Raw genomic sequence first — 10266 nt, 5'->3', positions numbered from 1 at the left:
AAATATCAGAAAAATCTACTTGAGTACAGTAATGAAGTATTTGTACTTCGTTACTTCCCATCTCTGCAAAGGACTGTCTTTTAAGAATATTTTCAGTTCAACTTCTGTCAACTTCCAGGTAAACAGATGCTTTTGGACTTTTTCTTCTGCCAATTTCTGCTTTTGTTTCCTTTATTCAGTGTCTTTGGCTAATTTTTCTTTTCTTCATTCAGCAGAAAAAAAAGCTTTCCCACTTTACTGTTTCTCTGAAACAGCTTTTTCTTTCGTTGGAAACAGTGGCAGTTTTTTTACAGTGTGGGCAAAGCATGGTTAAGGTAGATGCTTCCTGAAGAGAGCATTCTCCGTTTGTTAATGTTTCTATGAAAGGGAGAGGTTGTTACTCAGACAGCAGAACTGGCACTGCTAGGAGATGCATGATTCAAGCAAAATATCACTTTCTGCATGATTTTGATGAAAAAAAAAAATAGCATTATAACAGTTAAAAGCTCATAAAGGCTAATTTTTCTTCTCTTACAAACCTCTGAGGTTTTACAGAACAGCTAGTGTAGTAGTGAGGTTAGATTACAAACAGTTTAGTTCTATTTCTTTCCAGTGATTTACAATGTAAATTTACGTGCTGTGGATTTTATTGAAGTGCCTTAATTTAATTGGCTAGATATAAAATCTTCCAGATGATTATGTTTTGAATGTATATTTATAAAGTTCACTTATATTTTTAAATTTAGCTATAATCACAACTACTGGAAACTACAGACAGCCAATAAAAGCAAGTAAATACCCCAAATTAGATTCAGATTTGTTTCAATCTCTTAATTGTCCAACAATGGGGAAATTCACTCTCTGCATTTAGCCCATCCCGTTGGGGAGCAGTGGGCTACCATCGTGGGGGCACCAGGGGAGCGGTGTGGGGTTAAGGGTTTTGCTCAGGAACCCAGAGTACAGGTTGTGGGGATTGAACTGGGTACTTGCAACCTTCTCAGAACACAAGTGCACTAACCTACAGGCTAACACACACCCCAGATTTCTACTTTAACATATTTATGTGAAGAGAAAGACCTTTCAACACATGGACACACATGGTGATTGTATCCTCAGACAGAGCCTCCTCTGTTGTCTGAAACCGGAGAGGTCAGCATTCCTCTGTCCGGCCCTCAAATAAAGTCCCTAAACCTTGCAGAAATAACACAGGTTCCCACAAGGAGAGCAAACCTATGTGCTGGACCTGGTAAGCCAGTTTCTTCAACGGGACAATCAACGTCTTTGTGAAGATAAGTATATGCTAACAGGCTGCCTCCGGTGGAGGTTCCACCCATTCCAATCTTAGTGCTGCAGCTTGTAGTTGATATGCCAGTGAAATAGAAGCAGCAGAGATCGGCATGCCACATAAGTTGGACAAAACTCCTTCATGTATGCCGGGCTTTCAGAACTATATGTCTTTTCATAGCAAATGGACGAAGGAAATTTGTCTTTCTATACAGGATTTAATGAAACCTACCTGCTGTTTTGGAATTTTTCACAGCATGAATTCTCTGCAAAAAGGTAGGCAATTTCTTAAAGCCTCTTTGTAAACATTTTTATATAAGGGGAATTAACAATTTCACCAATCATTAAACTGACTTAAAGCATACGGACATTTATTCTACATTTTCCGCCTGCAATAGTCCTATTATAGGAGTCCTATTGATAGGATTCTGAAACCTTTGGGGCTTAGTCCATCCGAGAACTAATTTGGTTTAAATACCACTGAATTTTATTTGATTCATGTTAGAAGTAAAGCAGTAAGAATATTCTGATGCTTTGATAAAAAACTTTTAGAATAAAACTATGTAAAAAATACAATATTTGATGCAGACATCATTTCGGAATCTCTGTACTGCCTATTTTAAATTGACAAACTCTCCTTACCCTAAATTACAAATATGAGCCTCTCATCATAGGTTTTATTGATTGAATAATGTAGCTTCTAAAGTAATGTAAAAAAGGTGACATGAAAATGACTTTGTAATTCTTTCCAGACTGATTTATCAGTGTTGTTGTTTCTCATCTGTTCTGAACATGTTTGGCATGTATACATTTCTGTTAAATCAGCTCAGCTTCAATGGTGGCTCATACTGTATTTTGGATTCTGCACTTCTTGCTTACATTTTTAAATAACTTTAACTTCATCATTACAAATTCTCACAGACTCAGAGTTTATTGTATTCGTTTTCAAAAGAGATTTCACAATTTTGTATGTTCTAGGTTATGAGACTATGCTACATGTACCACAGATGGCCCATCTACCACTCTGAACAAAGCTTGGTATTGCCATTTTATAAGACACATAAAATGAGAAGTACTGTAGAGCTTATAATCGTTAACATAATGTAAGTTACTTAGTCCCTTTTCTTCAAAAAACTGTTGAAAAATATTTAATGGGAAATAGAATCTAAAAACTCAAAGTATTAATTGTCACGAAATCGCTGATATATAATTAGCCTGTGTTCCATTTATTTCTCAAGCTGAAGTATAGATCGTGTAATAAAGTAGCTCCCAACCTAAGCCAGTTATATTTCTAAGTTAAGAAAGGTTTGATAGTCTTGCAAGTCAATGACTTGATGCAAACAACTGGTTTTCCTTGATAGAAATCATTAACCAGTCTTAATGGTACATCTGATGGAATTGAGATGATATAATTGAGGTTATTTGGTAAGATCAAGGTCAACTGAGATGACCTTGAGATCACGTGTTGTGAATCAGTCCTATACTAGTGATAAATTATGATTAGCAATACACACTGAAATCAACATGTAATTTTGAAAGTTGTTTTTTATGTACTGCAACACATTTGCTCTAAATGTTTGAACAGAAATTAATGAGATGCAAATTATTTAGAGTGTAAAAATGTTTTTTCTTTTTAACTGCAACAAGCAATATGGTTTAAATGCATGACTTTTCTGTGAACTGTTTTTATAGTGGTACTTCGAGTAAACAAAGTAAACATGGAGCAAAACCTCCTTTTAGCAGCCACTGAGCTGGAGGCTGGGTCCCCTTTAACACGTCACTATACCAACATAGGACAACACAGAGCTTCTTAGGACACACAACATTGCAAATATACACACAATCATACCAAGGGGCAGCTTAGAGGGGTCAATTAATCAAACAAAAAGGCTTGAGAGCTCACAGCAATGGTGAAATGTACCATTGTAATGACAAAGGTGATTTAAATCTGAAATACTCACATGACGAGAAAAGACAATTAGGAGAAATGTATTGATACAGTTACTTATCTTTGGTGCACAGACCTCGGCAGGAAACATAGCTTTACATTTTGATAGATATGCATGATAAGGGGCAAAGAATAGGGCTGTTCCCCCCCAGGCCTGAAACTGGTGGTGGAGTGGAGATAGATGAAGTATAGTCATCAATTTCTATTTTCCTTAACTTAGCAGGAAAATCATCACTGAAGATATCTTTCAAGGTTTCAAATTGTGGGAAGAAAGCTTTAGCATTAGGAATATATATATATATATATATATATATATATATATATATATATATATATATATATATATATATATATATATATATATATATGCAAGATGGACCCATGACCTCCTTGCTCCAAAGCAACATAGCTGACTACTAGCTCTTTTCTTTATTATTATTATTAGTGTTATTATTATAATTTTTTTTTAAACCTTCTCTTAAAGATTTGTTTTCAGTGATGATAACAACAATATTTCTGACATTCCTTATAAGGTTGGCTGGAAGATTTCTCTCCAACAGGAATCTGCAGAGGAATTCATTCACATATGCTAATTATCAATGTCTCTTTTTGTGAGCCTCAGCATTAAAATGTATGGCAATGTATGGCAGTGAAAAGAGACCTTGTCTCTCTTCTCTTTGCAAGCTAATAAGATAGATGCTGTTATGTCTCAATATTTAACCACCTCAATGCTCTTTAGGGTAAATTCAGAAAAGGTTTACCTATAGTTTGTCTTCAAGTGTGATTAGCAGGCCTAATTGTGGTAATAATTGTCTGTCTTTCAGGAAATCTTACAGTTGGATCTATTTTTTTTAGTCTGCCTTATGTTGGGATAGAAAATGATTTCTAGATGAACAAGTTTGGCCTCTGAAAAGATGTGGTTAAATACAGTTAACCAATAATAGAAGAAGAACTATAATTACTTTTCACATGTGATCAGTTTGATTGGGATCTCTTATTTTCCTTATAAAATAAGATAATCATTCAGAGGACTGTTTTTGTATTTTGTTTTCTTTGTGTGGATTTTGTTTAATCTAAGAAAAGCATTTGTAACATAAATATATATATATAAAAAAAAGATAGATGTATCCCCTACAGCTCTCTGCAGAATCCGTTTTTACAGCACTGAACGTTTAATCATTTGAGTTTGCGTACTGGTGGTAGTCATTGAGTCAGTAAGGGAATTACACGGGATTCAGTTAGACCACTTAACATGCTTTATTTCAGCATTCAAAATAATTAAAAACATCTCAATTTATTATACAAATACAAAAAAGGTACAGATTCGATTTGTTTCCCATTGGTTTGTGTTCCTAACTTCTAACCTCTCATCTGATGCCTCTCTTTCTGGGCCGTATTTTAAATCTCTGATTTTAAATTTTTTGGAAAGTAAAGTGTTTCACGAGAGAACAAGAAGGAAAGTACAACAGATGCATCATCAATGAATGATGGTAATGTTAGGATTAAAAAGCTGGAAAGCAAATATAGAAGGTTTTACTGTCATCATTATCAGAGAGAAATCTGTCATATTCTGGGCACCAAGAATTAAGGCTGTAGTTTTAGCACCAAGAGGAAGCTGCCATGCCAGAATAGCTGTAACACTGCACAACAGTGGAGCCATAACGGACAGCTAACAGACCTCAGAAAAATAGCACCTTAAAAGTTAGAGTTCTGCTTCTGTTAAAGTGTCAGTAAACCTCGACTACCTCACCAACAACCACAATGAAAACAGGCTCCATTTGAAATACGCTGGAATTTCTTTCATTTCTGAGGTAGCCATAATATATATATATATTTTTTTCTTTCTTTCCTTTAAAAGGTTTAAATCCATGCTTCTCGTCTGGTAGTTTTGATGTAGTTTTTCTGTGGAAAGGAGGAGGAGATGAACAGAAACAAGAAATTAACCACGAAAGATACAAATCCAAATCATAACAGCAGGGTGGGGAGGTGGGGGCAATGTCGGCCACTAGCAGGTGGAACACAGAAGGGCAGAACAACAAAGACAAAGATGGCTGTCAGTTTCACCGTTTATTCGTCAACACCTGAAACATGGTACAAAGCAATTTGATTCTGTCTGTAACTGTCCTTTCATTGCTCAGAGCTCAGAGGTGTATAAAATACAAAAGTCACTTGTGTATTTCTGTAAACTCCAGAGAGGCCTCATTCAGCTGAAATAAGAGGGGATTTGTTTTTTTATACTTTACAGAGGCATATATTATTTTCTTGTTGCCAGCGAAAGAAAAATGTCTTCTCTACAGGATCCGTGGTGTTGGTGATGGCAAAACGAAGGAAAAAAAAAGTAAAAAAAACTAAAATAGTGGTCCCAAACACAGCGATGCAGATGCCATCACACCGCCACTGTCTTTTTTTTCCCTAAGTGCAGGTTTTAGGCAAGTGGACCCTTGGAAACAATGGCTGAGAGGAGGTTTGTAGATTCAGGAGTGAGAGGTCAGATTTTCAGCCAAACGACATTAGAAGAATCTTTTGGTGGAATTTCTTTTTGGGGAGAGATGACTGCTAGAAAAAATAAAACACACATACACACACACACACACACACAACAACACTTTCAAGTCCAGATTTCTCTTTTTACAAGAAACAGACAGGTCCAACTTCAAGGCCAAACTCTTGGTCTGGAGCACCAACGTCCATAGGAGCGATATCAATGATGGGAAGGCGAGATGTTTTTGTTGTCTTATAGTCAATGACTGTCTTGCCCCATGTTCCGGTGTGTGACTGTAAAAAAAGATGATAAATGATTCATGATAATGTGTAAAATAATTTAAAATAATTCAAAAGATTGGCTCAAAAATAAAAATATTATTCCTATAAACCACAGGGATAGGTTCTCTTACCGTGCAACCATCTTCCAATACACTGTAGGTGAAACGGCTGTTGCCCTCGGCTCTTATCTCAATCTCATTGGAGCCCTGGAGGAGCAGGGACTTCTTGAGGTTGCCAGCAGCGGCGTCCATGTAGGCGATGCTGTTCTTGCAATGATAAGTAATGTTCTGGGATGCCTCAGTGGACATGAGACGCAAGAAGGTCATCTGAATGTTGACATCCTCTGGCAGAGAACCCTCACTGCCATACTCAAACTGGTCAGGAGAAAAAGGCAAAGTTACTGACTGGATTTAGAGAGAAAACAGAATTGAGTAGTAAAAGATGAAAATGGACTATAAGCGGAAGTGGAGCAGAAGTTGTTTTGAAATTTGGGAAGAGATTCTCATTCAAGATATTCTAAGAGACTCTTTCAAACCATATAAAAGGCTGGAAAGAAAAGAGAAACCCCCAAAGTAGAGAATTGTTATCATACAGTTATTCTGGAGGTTAAGAACAAAGGAGGGAACAGAGAGTAGATTTTATAAAGAAGAAAGAATCATGTGAGTCAGGGAGCTTTAGAGCTTCTTACCTGGAATCCGTCATTCATAGCCTCTCCAAACCAGACGTGCTTCTTGTCCTTGATGTTCTTGCTCAAGTACCAGTTCTTTTTGGCAACCTCAGGCTGAGTTGGTGTTACGCATGTTTCACCAGTATCCATGTTGCAGAAGACCTTAATGGCATCCTGATTGCAGCCCTGGTCAGGGTCAATCCAGTACTCGCCTGAACAACAGTATTGAAAGGCATCAGAGAAATTCAAAGTTCATAGAAACTTGTTTTCTGGGTCTATTTTTCAAAGAGGAACATTACAAAAAGTGAGTTCTACCTAACAGAAAAAAAGGTACATCAGTAAAGACTAACCGCTCTTCCAGTCAGGGTGGCACATCTTGAGGTCTCTGCAGGTTCTGGCAGGGTTCTTTCTGGTTCCATCAGGGCTGCGGATCTGCTCAATCTGTTGACTAAGGCTCTTCAGGGTGGTGTCCACCTCCAGGTCGCGGTCACGGAGAACATTAGCATCATCAGCACGGAACATGCGGTAGGGATCAGGGGCTTTCTCCTGGGTAATGAAACCAATTTCAAATCCACCACCAGGGGCACCGGGAGGTCCTGGGGGTCCAGGAGGTCCAGGAGGACCCTAAGAGAAAAAGAAGATTTGGTTAGTCCCTTCCTGGCAAGTTATACTTTTGAAAAAAAGGATGAAGGAAAAAGACAAGTAGAGGAGGGATTAGCAGGACTTACAGCAGGTCCCATCTCTCCATTACGTCCACGAGGTCCAGGAGGTCCAGTGGGTCCAGGAAGACCAGACATGCCATCCTTACCAGGAGAACCAGCAGATCCGGCAGGGCCCTGCAAAAAGCGTGAAACAATATCTAATTTAAAAATAACCAATTTTTGTAAAGTTACAGTTATAAGGGTATAACAGTACAGTTATAAGGGTATAACAGTTATAACCTGTTAAGGACTGCTGAATGGTAACTTACTCTAGGGCCAGCAGGGCCAGCAGCACCAGCAGGTCCAGCCTCTCCAGATGGTCCCTAAAAATATAAGGTTAGTAAGAAAATAATGTGACCTAGAGGTTGATTTGTTGTTGAACACCATTAGGAGCCAGTGAAGAATGAAAATGTTAGTCTATACAGGCGGAACAGGAAAGTTACATACAGGAGGTCCAGGAGGTCCCTGTTGACCAGTAAAACCTCTGTGTCCCTTCATGCCTCTCTCTCCAGCCTCTCCAGTTTCTCCCTTGTCTCCACGAGCTCCAGCAGGTCCCTGTCAGGATAAACAATCTATCTCACTTTTTTCTTTATACTCTTCAATTATTTATTATGGTGTAAATGTTTCTTACGGCGGGGCCACGAGGTCCAGCAGGGCCAGCAGCACCAGCAGGGCCAGCAGGTCCCTGAAACACAGAAACTTAAGTTTAACTGTTGGCATACTGCAAAACATGCTAAATGTATAGTTTACAATATAAAGTCACTGAACCAATGAATAAATATGGTGCAGATTGTACTTACAGTCTCTCCGCGGTCACCAGTCTTTCCAGCTGGTCCAACAGGTCCAGGGGCACCAGGAGGTCCTGGGGCACCAGGGGCTCCGGCAGGGCCACTCTCTCCACGGTCTCCCTGTAGAATGAACAGAAAATGAAGTAACTTGGTCCTTTTTGAGGGCCAAAACTGATCATGTGTTACTTAGGACATCATTTCTCAAACATTTAAGTACTACTGCTGGAAACAACAGAAACTTGGATATGACTAAAGGGGTTTCTAGTTATTGTTATTTTGATTGTTTTTACCAGTTGGCGATATTGCTCAAAAAGAGCAAAAAGATAGGAGGCTAAGAAAAGTCTGTTGTAGCCAGTGGCTACAGACTTATATGTTCAACTGACAGTACTGTTCTAAATTTGGATTAAATAAGACGGTGCTTTTTTAGTAGAACTAGGCTGATATGAGATAAATTTGCACTTTATATGAATTGGGTCATATGTGCCATAAACTGACCTTGGGTCCAGGGGCTCCATCACGACCAGATGGTCCTTCTCCTCCGGGGGTTCCCTATGATGCAAAAGCAGTGATTCATATATCATCAGAACACTTTTACTCATGTATGTGTGGAAAAAAATGACATAGATCTACAGTGATCTTGGGGCTTCATCATACCTCACGCCCAGGCTCTCCAGGGGGACCAGCAAGACCAGGAGGTCCCATGGGTCCAGGAGGTCCACGTTCACCACCAGGGCCAGCGGGTCCTGGCTTTCCAACCTCTCCCTAATATAATAAAAAAAAGCATATTACCATTTGTCTCCTTTATGACACTTAAATAGTAGGATATTAGATATGTATTGTGCTTGTTACATACAGAAAACATTTAAATTTTGGGTGGGGGTTGCTGATCACTAAAACATTCAGAGGTTAGAATAAAGGTACTTTAGCTATCTTTATGCAGTTACCTGAATAGGTTAGCTTAGATTTTTTAGTTTCTCTGCTAAATTGGTAATATTTCCGAGGCCGGGATATTACAGGCAAGATTGATATTAACTCACAGCAAGCCCAGCGGGTCCAGGGAAACCTCTTTCTCCTCTCTGTCCTGGCAGACCGACAATACCACGCTGTCCAGCAATACCTTGGGGTCCTGGGATACCAGGAGCTCCCTAAAGGATATGGAAAGAAAAAAAATAGAGATGAAGTTTAAAAACCAGAAAAATCAACAGTATATAAATCATATTAATATGCAGTTAAACAAATGAAGATAAGATTTTGTCATTTAGATATATTATTTTTCAGTCAGATATATTTGCGGGTTCTTTTGAAAGCCTGTTATGGAGAAGCTTACGTACCGCCGGACCCTCTGAACCAGCACTACCCTTCTCTCCGGGGGGTCCTGCTGGTCCAGCAGCACCAATCTCTCCAGGGCGACCAGCAGGTCCAGTCTCACCACGGTTTCCTTTGGGTCCTTCCTTGCCAGATGGTCCGGGAGGTCCAGGAGGTCCAGAGTTCCCCTACATTATAGAGATGAGGTTGATTCTGTCAGTGCTGAAATACCTGTACTCTTTAGTTCCAGGAGCACAAAGGGAAATAAAAAGCCTTACAGCAGGGCCAGGAGGTCCAACTCTGCCAGCAGCTCCAGGGAAACCAGTAGCACCCTAAGAACCAGAATTATTTGTTATATGACTTTGGGAAAAGCTTTTGTAAGTCAATGCAAACAAAATATGTAACTAAAACTAACGTGAGATCAACAGGGATACAGAGTAAAATAAGAGTAGTGACTCACTGGAGGACCAGCTGCTCCACGGGCTCCCTTAGGACCAGTGTTTCCAACGGGACCCTGGGAAGATATGACACAACCAGAATCAAAACTGTACAAATGTTTGTAGTTAATTACTACAAAACCAAAAATGTTATTAGATTACCTGAGGTCCAGGAGCACCAGTTGGTCCAGCAGGGCCTGGAGGACCAGCATCTCCCTTAGCGCCATTATCTCCAGGCTCACCCTTAGCACCAGGTTGTCCATCAGCACCCTGCAGTTAAATGGTGGTTATTACACCAAAAATAAGTGATTGGAATGTGTCAATGCTGAAAGAAAGAAAGAAAGAAAGAAAGAAAGAAAGAAAGAAAGAAAGAAAGAAAGAAAGAAAGAAAGAA

The 10266-nt window shown here is 39.1% G+C and overlaps 1 protein-coding gene across 2 annotated transcripts in view; it reads right to left on the bottom strand.

Moving 5' to 3' along the window:
• Nucleotides 1-4453: 4453 nt before the first annotated feature.
• LOC107097738 (collagen alpha-1(I) chain-like) overlaps nucleotides 4454-10266 on the bottom strand; it is a 20025-nt gene continuing 14212 nt past the window's right edge. The window contains exons 34-49 of one of the 2 annotated variants that reach the window (XM_015395015.1): nucleotides 10035-10142; nucleotides 9896-9949; nucleotides 9714-9767; nucleotides 9462-9623; nucleotides 9168-9275; nucleotides 8785-8892; nucleotides 8626-8679; nucleotides 8143-8250; nucleotides 7974-8027; nucleotides 7790-7897; nucleotides 7612-7665; nucleotides 7370-7477; nucleotides 6992-7265; nucleotides 6663-6853; nucleotides 6106-6348; nucleotides 4454-5986 (exon numbers count right to left, since the gene is read on the bottom strand). In XM_015395015.1, the coding sequence (XP_015250501.1) occupies nucleotides 5840-5986; nucleotides 6106-6348; nucleotides 6663-6853; nucleotides 6992-7265; nucleotides 7370-7477; nucleotides 7612-7665; nucleotides 7790-7897; nucleotides 7974-8027; nucleotides 8143-8250; nucleotides 8626-8679; nucleotides 8785-8892; nucleotides 9168-9275; nucleotides 9462-9623; nucleotides 9714-9767; nucleotides 9896-9949; nucleotides 10035-10142 (1935 nt within the window). In that variant the 3' untranslated portion in view covers nucleotides 4454-5839. The remainder of the gene's footprint in view (nucleotides 5987-6105; nucleotides 6349-6662; nucleotides 6854-6991; nucleotides 7266-7369; nucleotides 7478-7611; nucleotides 7666-7789; nucleotides 7898-7973; nucleotides 8028-8142; nucleotides 8251-8625; nucleotides 8680-8784; nucleotides 8893-9167; nucleotides 9276-9461; nucleotides 9624-9713; nucleotides 9768-9895; nucleotides 9950-10034; nucleotides 10143-10266) is intronic. The other variant, XM_015395016.1, reaches the window with a different exon arrangement.

This window comes from Cyprinodon variegatus, unplaced genomic scaffold (genome assembly GCF_000732505.1).
Source record: "Cyprinodon variegatus isolate N-32 unplaced genomic scaffold, C_variegatus-1.0 Scaffold719, whole genome shotgun sequence".
Classification (NCBI taxonomy): domain Eukaryota; kingdom Metazoa; phylum Chordata; class Actinopteri; order Cyprinodontiformes; family Cyprinodontidae; genus Cyprinodon; species Cyprinodon variegatus.
The sequence above is the reverse complement of the archived record's forward strand: the minus strand, read 5'-3'. Positions and strand labels throughout refer to the sequence as shown.